At 38.7% G+C, this 18,915-nt stretch overlaps 2 protein-coding genes and 1 long non-coding RNA gene across 5 annotated transcripts; 1 reads left to right on the top strand and 2 right to left on the bottom strand.

The window, feature by feature from the left end:
- Positions 1–1,712: 1,712 nt before the first annotated feature.
- LOC144645583 (uncharacterized) lies at positions 1,713–4,073 on the top strand. The gene has a single exon (XM_078505159.1). It carries the CDS (start codon positions 1,713–1,715, stop codon positions 4,071–4,073), a length of 2,361 nt encoding a protein of 786 aa, XP_078361285.1.
- Positions 4,074–4,259: 186 nt separating this feature from the next.
- On the bottom strand, positions 4,260–18,659 carry LOC144645570 (stimulated by retinoic acid gene 6 protein-like). The gene is made up of 8 exons (XM_078505150.1): positions 18,269–18,659; positions 13,641–13,704; positions 9,340–9,431; positions 8,992–9,161; positions 7,216–7,336; positions 6,414–6,465; positions 4,545–4,673; positions 4,260–4,274 (listed from the first exon to the last, which is right to left on the bottom strand). The coding sequence occupies exons 1-8, from the start codon at positions 18,529–18,531 to the stop codon at positions 4,260–4,262; spliced, it is 906 nt and encodes a 301-aa protein (XP_078361276.1). The 5' UTR covers positions 18,532–18,659.
- On the bottom strand, positions 9,979–12,618 carry LOC144641896 (uncharacterized). Of its 3 annotated transcripts, XR_013568654.1 has the most exons (3): positions 12,086–12,618; positions 10,899–11,364; positions 9,979–10,844 (listed from the first exon to the last, which is right to left on the bottom strand). It is a non-coding gene; the product is annotated as an uncharacterized LOC144641896 (long non-coding RNA). The 3 variants fall into 3 exon arrangements; XR_013568651.1 differs by lacking the exon at positions 9,979–10,844 and having other exon boundaries at positions 10,853–11,364; XR_013568655.1 differs by lacking the exons at positions 9,979–10,844; positions 12,086–12,618 and adding an exon at positions 11,522–12,050 and having other exon boundaries at positions 10,853–11,364.
- Positions 18,660–18,915: the final 256 nt, after the last annotated feature.

The raw sequence follows: 18,915 nt of genomic DNA, 5'->3' as shown, positions 1-18,915 counted from the left end.
ATAGATAGATTTTTTATAAGATAGGTACTGTGGAGGTGAATAGAGTTAAATAAAAAAATGCAGGTTCTTTGGTAGAGCGATTTTCGCCGTTCATTGCCTAAAGGATTCATCCATGCAGGTTCGAGGGAGTTCAATTATACTGATATTGTTATGCATGTATTTATGCTAGTAAGCATTATGCTAAGTTGTATGCAACGGTTGAGAATCCAACTCACCTCATACATTCCAATAAAGCTGATGAAATAAGTACAAATAACGCGAGTTGAGTACTTGAATTCTGAGGAAAAGAAAATATGTTGAAAAAAAAAAAATACATCAAACAAGGGACTGATCGTCGCAGACCCACTACCACTCGCTGCGTTTCAAGCAAAAAAGTATTAGGCTTTTAATAAGGGTAAGTGATATTTTTAAATATCAATAGCCAGGAATAGTCTGCTACTCAAATACACACATTATCTGGATCAGAACAGTTTTGTTTTAAAATGGTTTTAAGGTCGCGGGGGACACCTTAGGCTCATCATTATGCATTTATTTAAAGCGTATGCACGAAGTGCAACGACTGACAAAGTGACATCGACAACTTTACGAGATATTCATGACTGAATAAAAATATGCGGGTGCGTGCGCGTGATTTTTTTGGAAAAATAAATTCCTGTTTCTTTGATATTTTAACCAATTTAAAACAACACTGGCGATATACGTTTATATAGATTGTAGCTAATATTTATTCAATTTGTTTTTGTTTCTGCAACTCAGAGTAATCACAATAATATTCGGCATAAACAATCATAGCTAATCATGTCCTTCATAAAAACGCATTGTTCTCACTAAAAAAGCGTGGAATATAATTACCATAATTACATCTTTCCTTTAGTAACTGATCGTGTTTTGGTCGGGACACCTTCGGAAAACTCAAAGTTTGGACTTTTCCGACAATTTTGTGGCAGAGAATACAGCGCAGATACAGACCTTCATGACTTGCCACTGCAGATAGGTAAACTATGGACATTGTAGTGTGTCATAACAGAGGCGGAATTTTAAAAGAGCTCTTTTAGAAAGAGGTAGACGGCATTAAATTAACATTTGCGCATTTAAACCGCCATAACTTGCTGGCAAATTTTAAATTAAAAAATCCGCTTCTGTTATGACACTCTACAGATATTGACTGATTATTTTTTGACAAGATCACAGTGTGCTGTCTCCTGCTCGTTCCGTAAACTCTGCCACACAATCATGTTCTCCCCAATTTGGCACTAACGTGGCTATAACATCGCCGTTAAGTATAATCTACCAAATAAAAGACGACACACATAATCTTTTATCATTTCTTTATGTCTCTGCAAAATTTGAGCTTAATCGCATCCATACCAGCCGAGAAATAAGCGCTTAACAAGATGCAGATCAAGCAAAATTTCGCTTCATGAATTTATTCATGCTGTAGGTATCCCCCGCGACCTTAAGGCTTACAAGAAATGCGTTAATTCATACCCGGTTTCCACTTGTATAATTTTCCTTTAATTCTTCCGGTAAAAGACGCCGCGGTAGTCTGGTTTCTATGCCTAGCACAAGAAAACCAAATAATATTACTCCTTGTTCACTCTGCTGTTATCTTTGTCCTTCTCGGATTATTATACATGTACACAAATCCAACATTCTCTTGGACATTGTGGCAGAGTATGCTTGGGGAAATGTTATTAGTGCCCTGGGCACTAATGGCAGCAAGACGTAAATTTTTTAGCTCCGTCTTTCTACGCTACATCGTAGCCACTATCTACGTTATAAGTTATATAAGCAATGCGAAAGAGTACTCAAACGATGCAGCGATTGCCAGGGAAACTTCTAAGTATTGTTACGGGGATGAACGAAAAGATTTCATTCGCCTCAACCAAGCCTTTGTACCTCGTGGAAGTACGAGCGGCCATATTGGTATGTTCAAGTTACTTTCCACGGGAAGATATTTTGCAGACAAGATCAGGCGTTATCCTAACTCCACCTCAACATTTCAACTAGCCCGCCTGAAGATGAGTGGCGATATTTGTCCCAATCCTGGGCCGGAAAAATGCAAAATCTGCTCGAGAACAGTCGCTCGCAACCATCGTGCTGTGCGTTGCGATTCATGCAAAGGCCAGGCCCACGTAAAGTGTACTAACATAAAGCCTAGCGAATACAAACGGATTCAGCAATCGCCTAATGCTACGTGGTCCTGTGAAGAATGTATCTTGACGTCTCTACTGACGGAATTACCGTTCTGTGATGTTAACAACTCTGCTTCATATGATGTGGACGACTCTCTTCCCGATGAAATAATGTCAACAATCCTAAATGATAGCGGATCGGAAGCGGTTGCTGATACGGCTGACAATATTCAGTTTGAGTCTAGAAGAAAACACACCGGCAGCAATATCTTAATGTGTCATACAAACATAAACAGTGTGCAAAATAAGTTCGAGGAGCTTACTGCTTTTGTTAAGAAATTTCAGTGCCACATCATGTTTGTAAGCCAAACCAAAATAGACTCGACTTATCCAAATCGCCAGTTTTCAATTCCCGGTTATTCGGTGCACAGAAATGATAGAAAGAAAGGTGGTGGAGGAGTGATGGCACTGATATCTTCATCCTTAGTCAGCAGAAGACTCAAGATTCCAAAGAACTACAAAACCTTCGAAACAATCGCGTTAGAAATTAAGATGGATACGAGAAACATGATAATTATTGGGATGTATCGTCCGCCAAAAGCCGTTAGCGGTGAATATCACATACTACTTGAAAACGAACTGAGTGATATTTGTAATTGGGCCAGCTTACAGAGTAACTTTATGGTCATACTTGGAGATCTAAATCTTGACAGACTACGACCGGACAAACGCGAGGGAAAGTTGTTAACTGATATGGAAATGGAGCAAGGATTGGAATGCTTGATCAGTAAACCAACAAGGACAGAAATTCGTGGAACAAAGACAAGCAGCACGCTTATTGATGTAATTCTAAGCAATCAGCCTGAATTGTTTAAGTATAGCGGCATTTATCACTCCGCCTTGAGTGATCATGCATTAATTTATGGTATCCTTAGAAACAAAGCGAAAGTCCACCGTTCAAAGACAATATCTTTCAGAAGTTACAATAACTTTAACGCAGAGGCGTTCAAAGAACAATTGTCTGTAGCTCCATGGCATGTTGGCGAGATCTTTAGCGAAGTCGATGATAAAGTCTATTATTGGCAGCTGCTAATGAAAGGAATTGTTGATGAACATGCTCCGATGAAAAGAATGCGTGTTCGAGAAAGAGACGTCCCATATATGACGACTGAATGGAAAAATGCCATCCGTGCGAAACGCAAAGCGACAGCGAAATACTTAAAGAATAAAACACAAGAAAACTGGGACAATAAGCAAAGATGTCGAAATGAAGCCACGCGCCAAAGAAGAAAAGCTATTAAGAATTACTGGAAAAGAAAAGCTGACGCCCTTCAGGATGATCCGAGAAAATTGTTTAACACCTTTACACCCTTCTTAACGGACAAAAGACAAACGGGAGAAATAGAAATCCATCTGGACGATGGCGGGTCAATTGTGAAGGAGCAAAACAGAGTTGCTGAGCTACTTGTAGACCATTTTTCCACAATTGCTGACGGTATTGGAGGCGACAAAGCAAAACTGTCAACCATGAATGATTTTGCTAGCCACCCTGGTGTGCGAAAAATCAGGAACTCAGTGAGATCAACTCGAAAGTTTGACTTTAAACAGACGTACGAACAGCAAGTATGTGAGGTCCTAGAAAAACTCGATGCGAACAAAGCCACTGGATATGACGCTATCCCCATAAAAATGATGAAGATTGGTGCCTCGGAACTAGCTCGTCCACTCTCCGTGATATTCAACGCCTGCATCGAAGAAGGAAAATGGCCAACCGATTGGAGAAAAGGAGAATGGACACCTGTCTTTAAGAGGGGTGATCGCTGTGTGAAGGAAAATTATCGACCTGTCACAGTACTTTCTTGCGTAGATAAAGTATTTGAAAAATTGTTGGCCAAGCAAATCACGATAAATTTCGAAGAATGTTTGGCAGTAGCCTGAATTTCAGACATCCCTCTGTGCTCGCCCGCTTCTGGTAAGCGGGCGAGCACAGAGGGATGTCTGAAATTCAGGCTACAGTGCACCAGTATCTTATCCACAGATATGTCGAAGGCTTTCGACTCTCTCCACCCTCCACTTATGCTAAGTAAATTGAAAGCTTACGGATTCGAAGATAACGCGATAAACCTATTGCGTAGCTACCTATGTGATCGATACAATCGGGTGAGAATAGGATCCCTTACTAGCCTGAATTTCAAACATCCCTCTGTGCTCGCCCGCTTACCAGAAGGGTTAACTTACATCTGCATGTCGGTTTTGTCAAAAAACAGCCACGCGCGCACATCGAATGAAACGAACATTTGTTTGTTTGTTTTATTTTTTGTTTGTTTGTTTGTTTGTTTGTTTGTTTGTGATAACCCTATGTTTACCAGACTCATGCAATGTAGTTGCACCGTATCACAATCAACTTACCTTCGGAGAAACATAAAGACGACGCCTCGCGTGTATTGCTTTAACCAACAACACGAAGTACCTCAGGCATAAGAAGACCAAGCAAATGAGCACGGGAAACTCAGCGACAAGTCCATCTCCAGGAAATACCTAACAGGAATAAAACGCAGTTAAACAATCAAGTACAGTTGAACCGCCCGTAAGCGGAAACTTTCGAAACCAGACTTAAGTGACCATTTACGGGGGATGTCTGCTCCACAGGAAAGGGGCTAGCCCCTATCATGGACTACAAGGGGAAGCTTTGCCCAAAAGGGCTACCCTTTTAGGGTGTAGGTATATGAAAGAGTAGGAATCTCACGAGTAGGGGTTATTACGTTTTAAAATATCTCGAAAAGACCCCCCGAACGGTCGATTCATTCAAGTATTTTAAGGGTTATTGAAGAGAGAAATTAAGAAAAGCGATGAAGCATATGTGAAGGGCCGGTACCATTTTCTTGTTGTTGTTGTTGTTGTTGTTGTTGTTTGTTTATAGTGGTCATGCACTTAGCATCGAGATAGCTAGTTTACAGGCATGCCACTGAAACAGAGGAAACAAATATTTTAAATGAACATAACAAGGTTAAAAATCCCAACTGGTAGGAGGCAGACCAGTTGGCTATATACAAAGCGTGGTTGAGGATTTGAATTCGGTACAACCGAGAAACAAATCCAGCTAGTGGCAGGGGCAGGTCTTGAACCGGGGACCTCCGGATTACAACACCAGCGCCCTAAACCACTCGGCCACGCTTGCCTCCTCGATGAAAAAACAAAAGCGTTATCGTTTCTGTCGAAAATAGTAAAACATTCTCACTGTACACAATTGCCCTGACACGGGAAGCTAAGTTATGGGAGGATACCCGCGACTGCCAGGGCAATTGGCGTGTAGCATGTAGGATACAGCAGTGATCGACCGCCACCAGGGGAGGTGGGAGGGGCGAAACTTTTACCGTCACTTCACCGAACTCCGTTGAACTGGCCACGAGGTGACTGAAACTGTGATATTTGAAGCGAAGGTCGCAATGCATCATGCTACTAGTGCAACACGCCGGAATTTAACGAACTTAAGCCATTCCCGCGTGACGGGCTAATTATGTATGCAGTGAGAATAGTGTATCAAAGGAAAACTGAATTTAAAAGCAGAGACCGATACAACGTAGAATGATTAAATTTGTTATGTATTATATTTCGGCTGGCCAAACCAGCCTTCTTCTTTGTACCTGAAGGAGGCTGGTTTTGCCAGCCAAAATATAGTACATAACAAATTTAATCATTCTACGTTGTATCGGTCTCTGCTTTTCAATTCAGTTTTCTATATGTCAAACGGATTAGATCACTATTGATGCAACGTATACTGGTAGAAAATTGTAAAACGGTTGCTTGCTTGAACATTTAATGTATCACAGGGTAAAGGTTTGGACCTATATTTTTGAGTACCCCTCCTGGGTCTGCTTACGAGAGGTTGGGAAAACAACAGAGCAATAGAGGAAACATAATGAGTCAGCAGTGAGGAATTATAACAAGATTAATATGTATATGGATACACGTTGCAGACAATATCACGAACTAAACATTAAAGGAGCAACTGCCGTCAATGCTGATACCTCAACTTCAGTTTAAGAGCATCCCCAAACCCATAAACGAACACCACGGAAGAAGGGTCGCAGCGGTAAAGGAGACACGCCGCATAAAGAGACACATCTCGCAAGGGAACACCCCTAGTAAGGGGATACCTAAATGTGTTAAATTTTAATATAGAAACAACTACCCTGCTCAATGTTGGAGAGTATCTAATAAAAGACAGTCGTGCTAGCCTTATTTTCTTCAATAAGTACGTCTTCGTAAATGACTTACAAGAGATGAATATACTGGACACTGGATGTACTCCTCAGCTAGAAAGTTAATCCTGCATAGGAAGACAATACTGCACATTTTATAATATGAAATAAAATATAGAAAGAAAGAAAAAATCAAAAGCAGAAGCATTATAAAATCACTTTTCGAAACGTGTGTTGCACTGCTACGCGACATGCTTGGGTTTTGAAAACCAGTAGTCATTTAAAAGGCCACGTAAATTAAAGTATTATTGCCTATGCACACTGAACACAATAACAGGGTGCAAATCTGCACCGTTCGATCTGAAGTCCAGCGCACTAATCATTATGCCATCGCGCCTCCCATATGTTAACTCTCCTTAAAACAAACAGAGAATTTATAGGACCTTTTTTAATTTCAGTTTTTATAGCGTAAAGCGACAAGCCATACTTATACAGCTAGTTTATCGTTACCTTCTGTTACGTTCCCCCGACAATTTACCGGTTCCATTTGTATACGACGACGCGGAGAGATGTTGTGAAAACACTTTAAAAGTACAATGGCTAGAGTTTACTGGTTCTGATAGCTTACCCACTTAAACCTTTAAGTCTCAAGAGTGACCAACACCAAATTTCTCCTTACAATATCGATACTTTATCAATATAAAGGGTTATGAGAATAAAAAAATGAACACCAGAGGGAGATTGCTATTATCTTCTAACAAATTCTCCTAACTAATACTATAAGAAAATGTATCGAGATCACTGAGGAGAATTGGTATGTGGAAATTGGGGCTAAAAACGTTACAATTTAACAAGCAACAACAAAAAATAAATCCTACCACAGGGCAGAGTAAAGGAAGCCGATAACAAGACCGGTAATCTTGAAGTCAGTTGCCATACAAGCAAAGAGTGGATAATAGGCGATTCCAATAACCATCATGGCTACTATCTTCCAAATAACTAAAAAAACAGGACATAAGATGTAGCTGTTAACGTCAAAAAAACACTTCTTTATATATAGAATGTAAAAAATACATCTTTGAAAACAGAGATCCTATTTTTATCAGTCTAATAACGCGACATGTTGATTATAACAGCTCTTTTTCCCATGTAGTCTTCTATTGAACGAGCTTGAGTTTTCTAAGAGCGAATAGTCAGCGCGGATTAACTAGTCCCTCATAGAAATGGGCGACTGGTCTAATTGATAAATAGGAAACAGGTGGAGAACCAATTAGATTCGCGGATTTCCAATAGAACATGGCTGATGGCTGAGTTTCTACTAATAATCTTTTGACCATGGCCGTAGCTAGCAAGAGGCAAGACGAGGCACTTGCCTCGTCTTCATTTACACCAAAATTTTAAAATATTTTTTTTTTTTTTCGTGAAAAAAATCCACAGTTGAACAACATTAAATTTTTTAAAGAAATACCTGCAAATGGCGTTAATGCATCTAGATTTCAAAATTCGCGGCTCGCGCCCTAGGCGATCACCGATCTTGCCTAGTCTATGCCAAGAGTCTGGTTGCGGCTCTGTTTTAACGTCGGACGGTAGTCTACTTAACTTTACGAAAACAAAATCATCATTTTAGTAATAAAGATGGTAAATTTCAACTGATCAGAGACTCGTTGTGAGCTGGGCCATTTACTAGGTGATATATCTATATATGACACGCGTCCTGCATACTGCTAGGATCAGTAATGTCGAAATCATCAAATGTGTAGTAAATAAAAAAGATTGTAAATTTCAAGCTCGGTGATAAATAAGTGAAGAAATTATTCAACATGACATGAGCGTGGGACAAAGAAAAAATCTGCTGAGTCCCCGACGGGAATCGAACCCATGGCCTCCCAGATACCGGTATCTTGGAGGCCATGGGTTCGATTCCCGTCGGGGACTCAGCAGACTTTTTCTTTGTCCCACGCTCGTGTCATGTTAAATAATTTCTTCACCAAAATCATCATTTTGTTACTCACGATAGACATTTTATGTTAGATCATGTACTGTGAAAGAGTAGAACAGCTTTTGTAGGACCAAAACAATAACTATGACAATGGTCACTGGATAACAAACGTATGCAACACAATGAACCAGTGAGCAGCTGGTGAGGATTCAAAGCCATTTACATGAAATCAGCCATTCTCGTCCCCAAAACCGCTTGTCCCTCTTAGCCGACGAAGCCTGTGCACGAGAAACAAGTAGCTCTGGGGATACATAATTTGATTGGCTGGATTTAACAAAAGGAACAGCTAAACAAATGATCGTTTTAAAATCCCTTTGTTATACAAGAGTTAAAAACGGGTTGGTTCGATTGACTAGATTTGAATTTCCCTTTGTTAAAATCTAGCCAATGAAATCACGTGTCCCAATAGCCTCTCGGCTTGTTTCTCGTGCACAGGGTTTGCCGGTTGAGAGGAACAAGCGGCTCTGGGACGACAATGGAAACCAGCCGACCAAGTGCAGAAAAAAAAAATCACGTGTAGTGATTGGTTTGCCATCTGATTGGTTGAGTAAGTGACGTGACTTTTTTTATCCAATCAATAGAAATAGTAAAGCAAGAACAAACAAGAAATAATACCCAACGTATTTTTCTCCCTGAAAAAATATAACGTGCTTACTTGCAGTAAAGCTAGGACCCTCAGGACGCTCAATCCACGCGATCATTTCATCAGGAAAGATTTGTCGATAGTCCCCAAAAAACATGATATTTATACATTTCGTTGTAGTAGCACCAAACGCACAAGCAAAGGCAAATCTGTTTTCGTAACTGTCTACCAAGTTGACAGGGCTAAAATAAAAAAAAAAAGAAAAGGTCACAGAATCTTAAGTAGCAAGTTGAGACAAAAAAAGGTAATTTAGAAAACAATGATAAAAGCTAGCTATGAAAAAAAATAGGTGCTGCAGCGCCAGGTCAGCGTACAAAAATAAAAGAAAAAAAGAAATACAATAATGAGCTATGTACTTACATGCACAATCCCGGTCGCGTGATCGTTTTACCCCACAACCTCACTAATCTTTTCCGTTGATTCAAGAAAGAGAGGACTAACACGATGATAAGCTAGAGAAACAAAATACAGATAATGAAAATCCCGAACACGTTTCTGCCGTACGGATTGATCAAAATAGGTCACATGGTGAAGTGACAGTGTGAAAAGCTCAATCGCGAAGACCTTGTCGTCAAATTTGTACTCAAAATTTAAAGTGATATATACATTTTTATTTCAGTTCGGGCAATTACTTAACCTAGCAGACAAGACAGGCTGCTTCCAATAATACATTATTGCCAATGTAGCATTAACTATCATACAAATTGTAAACCGACGGCAAGTACACTTTATGTGATCCAGTGGTGATAATCTGGTGACTGTTCGGAGATCAACAATATCAAATTATATTTAGGGGATGTACGCTGTTTACGATTTCTGTTCAGGTGATTGTAATGTTGCTTAACGTTATAAAATTTATGAGTTGATTGGAATCACGGATATCACTTTTAGTTTAGGAAAATATTGCCGTTACTTAATTTGTTCTGGCACAAGAAGCCAGAGAAAGTGACAGGTACGTTAATTATTATCAGGCTTGGAGTAAGAGAATCCACTTCATGAACAAACTTTTATTTCGGGCCCAGATAACTGGCAAAGTGGCTGCGAGCCACTGAACTCGGAAAATTTATCGTGAAAGGGTGAAAATGTATGGCTACTTAGTGTGGGTGACAAAGAGATTATTTTTGAGTTGTTTGTACTGTAGTAAAAAATGACAGGAACATTTTGTTTGGTCAAATGTCATGCATAGGTCGTAGTACATCTGATCTAAAGTGGATGTACATGGTAGCAATGAAATTTGTAGCTGGGCATATGGTACAAATACAGTACCATGACAATAATGTCCAAGAATGATAATTTAACATTCACAAGTCTAAAGAGATTAAGAGACTGTAAGTTGACATAAGCCCATAACCCGGAACGCAATTTTTTGTTAATTATTAGGCATGTCCCCAGAGCCCATAACTACATGATTCTTGGTGCTGACAAATAAGTGACACCTCTGGGGACAAGAAAAGAGCAGGATAGATTATAAAATGAACAAGTTTTACCTAATAGGTGCAACAAGTATTTATTGAACTTTGTAAAAATACTGTACAAACAAATAATGATTTACTAAATTTAAATAGATTGGTGTCATGTTGTCTGAGTGAGTAAAAAGCGACAAAAAATTTACATTGACATTGTCAGTGATGAACACTGCATTGTTTTATCAATTCCATTAGAAAAATGTACATGTCGTACATGCAAATAAAGATTATTGATTAAGCCACCATGTATATATATATAATAGAGTTTGTAAAAACTTATCAATGACATTTTTGTCAGGAGCAGGACACATAACAACAGTTCTTGCCAAGAAAAATAATTTAACAGCCACAACTTGGAGGTATCATCTGGATAACAGTGTGACCTTTCCTTTCATTTTACTTCAAAGAATAAGCTCATTTTAATTGTTTGGTTATTATGACTGATTACTCTACATGTGGCAAAAGTTATTAAGTGGTGATATCATTACAAGTCATGTAGAATGTCAGAATTTTTCTGAAGCAATGCATCTTCTTTGTTGGCATCCTTGACTTTTAGTAATGTACATGGAAATCAATGGATCAAGTTCCAAATTGAAGTGTTTCTGAATTCTGTGATTACACATACATGAAGTGCAAGGAAGTCATGCAGTATAATAAGTACTTGTACTTGATGTCCTTTTTTGAGAGTATACATGTAGATGTAATTCTCAGTTTTATTCCATGAAGTTCACCAGGATAACTTGTCCTGCAGGCAATGTCCAAAAGGGCTTTTAATGTGTTGCATCTTCAACATCACTATTAGTACCTCAGCAAGTGTCAAAGTTGTTAACATTTCTCTGTTGCTTGGATAAATGTAGTTGGCAACTTGCACTGTTCATTTTGTATCCACACATGTTGACCAAAGAATAAACTGTTGCACCTAAAATAATTAATAAGAAAAATCACATTCAGCTGTAGGTTAAAGAGGATACATTAATATAAAGTAAAAGGTGTATAAATGTAGTTCAAATGCTTATCAGTCTTTGTATAAAATCCCCACCCCCACCCCACTAACCCTCTTAATGTTAGCAACCTACCTAAATCTGGATTCCTTCTAAGCAGGGGTGTAAGGAAGGGCATGTCAACTGACATGTCATCCTTACCCTAAAAAAAAATGAGGGTGAGTATTTTTCACTCCAAAAGTTTATGCTCACATTATGCAAGTTGTAGCAGTCCAAGTATTTTGGAACATGAAAATAACAAGCAAGTCAAAATATCCTTTGTTTGTTTGAAACAAAATTCCTGTTTTCTATATCAGTCATTTAATAGATTGTTGTGTAATTATGTATTGACATGAACATAGAGCATTTTGTTATTTATGGGCACAAGTGATATATGCTTTAAAGTTGTGAGAATAAATTACTGGTACAAAATGAATGAGCAATTCATAGGGTTTGTTTGCTTAATTTACTATATGCTCAACAAGATTACCCCATGATGTTGCTTTGCACCTCTTACACACAGCCATGTCACTACATGTTGAAAAGCCTCAAAGGTTTGCAAAATGCTCACATGTTGTTCCGACCATACCCGAAAGAAAATCTATTAAATGTTTCGTATACAGACAACAAATATTTAAATATTGTTAATGCTTAGCTTACCTATGATGGTTCCCAAAGCAACAACCATGAATAATTCCACTCTCAGACACTCTCCACAATGATGTGAGTCCATTCGTAACTTGTGTAGCGTACGTCTGATCAGATCAACAAGCACTCCTGAGACCACTCTCGAATTGAACGTCCATGCACTTTACTGATGCACAAATGTGAGATGCTGTCACCAAAGCAAATCACTTGGTAAGTAAACCAGACTAAACTGTAGGTTTTTGCAGGTTTCAAAACAGAAACCTCGACGGACCGCACAGTTCTTCAGCGAACCGGCAAGAGAACAATTTACGACACTTGGTTGAGCCCGCTTCTCCACGGAATGACTCAGCGGTTCAAATCCGATTTTTCTCACATCAACTTCCGGTTGTGGCGTCGTGGCGCAAGTGGCAGTGAACTGCAAACTGAAGTTCGCAATTGTTAAGAGTTCGAATCCAGAACTAACAAAATTATTTTTTTCTTTTTTTTTTCCTATTGGTTTTTTAATATTTTTTAACGCGCGTATTTATATGATTTCTCTACAAGCATATCATTTATTTAATTATTGTACCAATTTACCGGAACGAAAAATCATGCCAAAATCATGTATTCGAGAAATCGTATATTGTTCATTTCTTTTTGTATTTCTTTTTAGCGAACGAGTATTGTGTTTCCATTTAAAATCAAGTGTTGAAGCTCATACCGAAGCTAAAAGCTTATACAAAATGTGTTATGATGATAGAAGAAAGGGCTAAATACGGCTTCCTGTGGCTTAATACATACCCTCGACGATCGATTGTTACAAATTTTCGCCTTGTCAAAGAACTTGATTTCCCATCAGTTTCTGCATCTCCTTTTCACTTTTGAAACTACAAAGGCGTATTTCGATCATGGATGGTACGACGTTTAGTCATCTCGGTGTTAACCATTGGACGACATTTTAGAACTATGTAGATTTCTTGTGATCGATACCAATATTTATCACCTCGAGTCTTGTGCGCATGCGTGTGTGCGACGTTTAGTCGTCTCGGTGTTTACCATATTGGACGGCATTTTAGAAATGTAGATTTCTTGTGATCGAGCCAATATTGTCACCTCGAGTCTTGTGCGCATGCGTTTAACGCAAAGTTCCCTGTGCTTGGGTTTATGGCTGGAAGAATACGTACCACAAGGAGAGCATTGGGGCTTCAGAAACAAATATATAGCCTTTGTGTACATCTTAAAAAGTAACACAAATAGGGATCGCATTTTACCAAGACCCCTACCCGCTTTACAAAATTAATGATAATTCAATTTGATATTAATTAATTAATTAGCCAATTAAATGTTAACAGGAATCGAGTGAAGGATGGAAGGAGTGAAATCGGCCCCAATCACCAAAACTCGGAATTTTCCGAGTTAAAAATGGTAAGGTTAAAAGGGTTGTATCGCCTGAAACATATTCAACTTGGTCGCGCGATTGAACGATGCAAGGCCTGTGCTGCATAGAGAAACGGGTTTCCGAGACAACTAAATACCATGGCATTACATACATATGTAAAAAAACAGTAATCAATTTTAATATACATACCGCAATGAATACAGAGGAAAATGTCAAAAGGCCAGCAACGAGTTTGCAGGAATCGTCTCCAGTGCTAGGGAAAAATAATTTCAATACAGTGTCAGTTTATTGAATTACGTTTTCTGTAAATTAAGTAAGGGTTATTTTTAGGCAACGAGGAGATATGTGATTTATTCACCGAGGGCGCAGCCCGAGGTAAATAAATCACATATCGCCGAGGTGCCTAAAAATAACCGGCTTATTTTTCACATGGGCGAGGTATCAACAGTGGCTCAAACAATAAGAAAAATTTTTTTCTTCGTTGTTTTGATGTAGGTGCGCTGAAATGCGCTGAAATGGTTTTCCCGACACACACTTAACAACAGGAAAAAGGTTCCGAAAAGTCGCACTGGGGTTTCCACATTGTTAAATTTTATAATAAACAGGTTATTTTTTCGTTTTTGATACGCCGACCAAAACAATCAATATGCTTGCCAATCAAGCTAGCTTAACAATAGATTAAAGATTCCGAAAGTACGCACTGGGTTTTTTTAATTGCCTGATAGTTCCGACAACTTTGTAACCACATTTTTCACCACTTTACTGCAAAGTTGGCAGAGGTGAGCGAGTCTGCGAAGGAAAGTTTTTATTTTGCGACAAATCCAGGCAATAACTTGGAGAAATTGCTATCAGAATCTCGAAGAGGACTGCGAAAACGCTCAGTTTAGCACTTAGGAGGCGACAGAAGGGTTGTTTGGCTTTAACCAGGCGGAAACAAATGGGAAGAAAACGTCGAAGAGGCTAGAGATATCATCGTCGACGATGACAAATTAAAGAGCTGCTGGCCAGGAACAGTGAAAGGATCCCGAAGAACACTAAAAAAGGTAACCTTTTGGTGTTTGAATTTTTGGAGTGTGTTAGCAACCGAACGGTCCGAACGGATTGAACTGCAACGGACAGGGGCACCCATCGAGAATATAGTTCCAAAACACTTAAAGATAGCACCGTTGAACGTATTTTCGTATTTAAACGGTAGATATAGGCATATTTTTATCCCCTAAAACTTTTTTATCTGTTCGGATTTCCTAGCTGAAAGTCTAGTGATCCGAAAGTTATAGGGATCAAAACTTACCTTTCCGAAAAAATTCCAGCCAGAGAAAGAGTTTTAGAGTAAAAATCCGTTAAAAACGAACAATTATATCATTTTTTAGATATTCGAAAATCCTAGGAAAGGCAGGCAAGCCAAAAAATTTACAATGAATGTTCCGATCGAAAATTCTAGATCTCAAATCGTCTTCCGAACAGATAGTTTAACGAAATATTCCATTGGGTGCCCCTGAACGGAGAGCAAACGTCGAGGCATGAGTACCGGAACGCATTTCTCGTGTTTTCAATTAAGCAATTGCTCAGTAGTATTTAAAATGTAACAGCGGTCAAGGTAAAATAAATCATAACGTTATTAAAGTAAAGTTGTGATTTGTTTGTTATGCGAGGCTTGTGGCTTTGCTACGAGGGGAATATTATCGTAATATTCCCCTAGGAGATTATCAACTTTAATAATCCCCTAGGGGAATACTAGATATCAGCCCCGCTCTCCCCTGTTACAATTAAAGCCGCGCCCGGCTTTTCAGACAGTTGCTAATTAGCGGGGTTTATTTGATATAATCAGCCTGGAAGAGGAAAACGAGCCATGTGAAAAATAAGCTTTATTATCTTCTTTTTTTTCTATTCTTCTTGATATTCCTTACATCGGTCGAGTCTGGTGTCATTTGTTGGTAGGTGGGGACGAGAACCCTCGATAGCGCGGACTATCGTAAGATACTTAGTAGTTACCCGTAGATCCAGACCGTTGGCCTCCAGTGGGTTAAAATCAGACAATATTCCGCAGAATTGAGCAGCATAATTGTTTTATTATCTTGGCAGTTTGACCACGAAACCAATGATTACTTGAGGGAAGGGAATATCGCTGACTTTCAAAGGGAAATTTCAAAACTATTATCAAAAATAATACCAGGAATAAACAGGAATAAAGGTATCAACTAAATTTAAGTGAACCTTTTTATTCGAAAAAATAACAGTATTGCCACTCCACGTTTCGTGCCGAAAAATACGTCTATACCCAGCTACGCCGGGGGCTAAAAAAATAACAAGGTTAGGAGTTATCTTTAGCAATTTAGGGGGAAGTAGCTTTTCTGTGCCAAACAAAGTTCTTGAATGCTTTTTGAAATTTAAACAGTTATTCAGAAAACTAGAGCTTTCGTTCCCGTTTACGATACTGTTGTCGGATATTCCAACAAGTGAAGATGAATTAACGACCGTTGTGTTTCTCAATCCTAAGCCGTTCACATCAAATTCGTATTTCTTGTTTTAAATGCTCCACACTAATTCACTTATCCAAATAGTATTCCGGCATTCGTTTTCTGGTGGATATGTTTGGATTTGAAACAAGTACTGTATTTCTAAAGGCTATCATCACATGGTCGGAAATGGAACAGAAACAAACGAAGCTAAAGCTGGAGGACTATTAATGTTCTTTTAGATATTCTCCAAAAACGCCTAGAATATCGAGTAGGACATCCACCTGGCAGTAATCAATAATCAATGGCTGAGAAAAAGTGAAATAGCAGCCCAAAAAGACAACAGAAACCAAGAAAGGTGAGTACATTTTCTTTATTATTTTTATTGAAAGGAAGGTGAAATTTTATTTCGTCGAGCGCTTTTATTCCACGTTATTTTAAACTACATAAATTGTAACACAACACCGCGCTCTTCAAGGAGTCACGTCCTACTCGATAAGCTTTAGCTTACATAAATCATTCATACACTTGCATAAATCATTCATACGCATACATAAATCATTTATTCGATCTTTTTCTAGAATCATGAGTTTGGGACGCCTGTGTTTGTACAACGATTGTGATCTGATATCAGATCTGATATCAGACACCAGCTGCAACGTCCATCAATAGAGAACACAGCTGATCGGGTTTGGGTTTACCTTTTTATCTTTTATAAATAAAGAAAATATAATTCTCCGCGAGAAATACTTATGTAGAAAGGTACTCACTTAGTAGCAGCTTATTGAGTGGACCAAAGAGAAACACATTGGTTGAGGTCACACTTGGGCATTTACTATGGTAAACACAATTTTAGGTGTGATCGCTTTTTTTCTCTTTACCATGGTAACTGTACATTTAGTTTGTTGCGATAGCAACGGCGGCAGGATGAAAGTAAAGTTTACTATGGTGAACCGACCTGAAAAAGCATGGTTTATCATGCGTTTATCTAAACTTTGTTTATTTAAGTGACAGCTTGTCTTCTTTTTTATATGAAGCATACTGAGCTCCGGAAATTGTGTAGCACGTGTATTGAAATTGCGCCATTTCAATACTAGTGCTTTATGTCGAAGACTTCACATCCAATGCATTTGTGCAACGTCTACCTAGCTTAAAATATCTTGAGAAATGGCGGAAAACAGCTTCAATTCAAAGAGTTGTTTTTTAAACAAAAAAATATAAATTGCGCGCTTCTAACTTGCGTTACAAATGAAACTAGCCGTCGATACAACGTCTTAACTTAATCCTGGTTTTCAAATTTTCACATCGACGCTTTAATATTCCATGAGCGTGTTTTGCCGAGGACCATCCGTTACGCCAAGTGTCCGTTTCGATTGACAGACTAGGACAATAGGCCATCTGGCTAATGTCCAAGTCAACCAGCTCACTTTACCATAGTTAATTTTTGTTTACCTTCTTTTACTATGGTAAAGGCATTTAACTGCAGTAAAAGCCTAATGGTGGATTTCCACTGACGCGTAAATTTTTACGTGCGTGAAAAAAATTAGAGACAATGTATGAACGGCCTGCGTAAACGTGTACGCAAGCCGTTCAAACATTGTCTCTAATTTTTTTACGCACGTAAAAAATTACGCGTCAGTGGAAATCCACCTTAACATCCACTGACGCGTAAATTTTTACGTGCGTTTACGTACGTGAAAAAATTTAGAGACAATGTATGAACGGCTTGCGTAAACGTGTGCGGAAGTCGTTCATACATTGTCTCTAAATTTTTTCACGCACGTTAACGCACGTAAACAATTACGCGTCAGTGGAAATCCAGCCTTAGTGTGACCTCAACCATTGACAATCGTACTAAGATACACATAAACTGAATGTATGCTAATTACCCGGGCTAAATTACATACATTTTAAACTCGATGTCCAAGAAGATATCAAGTCGGGCGCACGCGATTATTTCTTTTCGGGTTTTACACCGAGCCAAAAAGGTATTGACTGAATAGTAAACCAAAACGAACAATTTTAACTTAACTCAAAAATAAGGCTGCTAAAGCGATCATTCTCTTTTACAGAAGGCAGATAAGTTGAAAATGTGTGCTTATCGATAATAAAATTGTTGAAACGTTTGTTGGAGCGTGACACATACGGTGCGTGCAGCTTCTCATTTCTGAAACTGAATCTTCAGAGCTACCAAGAAATATTTGGCAAAAGTCATTTCGTTAAAACGAAACGTTTTGACGACACATGTTAACCGATTCCTTTCCTGCTTGGCAGTATATACACGAAAGAAGGATCTACACTGTAAATAATTTTTATCGGACCAATATAATTTATTCTATTTTTGTACTTACGATCACTTACGTGTTCGTTATAGTCGTGTTGCTCGTCGGCGCTGCTGTTGTTGGCTTCATATACCCTGCGACAATCAAATAAACGTCGACAGTTTGCTGTATCACATTTTCACCGAGGCCCGTCGTGTTCGCGATAAATGACAAAACAGTTGCATTGTAGCGGACAGTCGAAAGAACCTCCGCGAGAGTATAGTTTCCTGTGAAGAACTGCGGAAAGTTGTCGTAGATTTTAAGAATTATTTGACCGAGTACGTCAGCTGAAACACCAGACATTTTAAGTATATGCCTTTTAACAGCTTGTCTTTATGTCCAAATGTTTTCAAACAGCTATTCTAGTACTATCCAGGTCCTTCGTCAACGAATTGTTGGATTGTTGTTGGATGTTTATCATAGGAGCCCTCGGTTTTATGTCACGTCAACAGCCACAGGGCACGCTATTTATAACCTCATGGTAATGAGATTTAGGGTGCGTTTCTTTGGGAAAAATCCAAATCCGGATTCTTGATCCAAAAACGGATTTTGCGTTTCTTTACCTATATCCGAAAATGGATTAATCTTGGATCAATGATCTGAAGAATCCACACTTCGAGTGGATACGTCAGATCATATCTGAATCCGGATTTTTAGGATTCATGATCCGTGCGTTTCTTTGGGAAA

This window comes from Oculina patagonica, chromosome 1, assembly GCF_052425735.1.
Source record: "Oculina patagonica isolate OP01 chromosome 1, crgOcupat, whole genome shotgun sequence".
In the NCBI taxonomy this organism is placed as follows: Eukaryota; Metazoa; Cnidaria; class Anthozoa; order Scleractinia; family Oculinidae; genus Oculina; species Oculina patagonica.
Note: the sequence above shows the minus strand (reverse complement) of the source record. Positions and strands in the feature narration are given on the sequence as shown.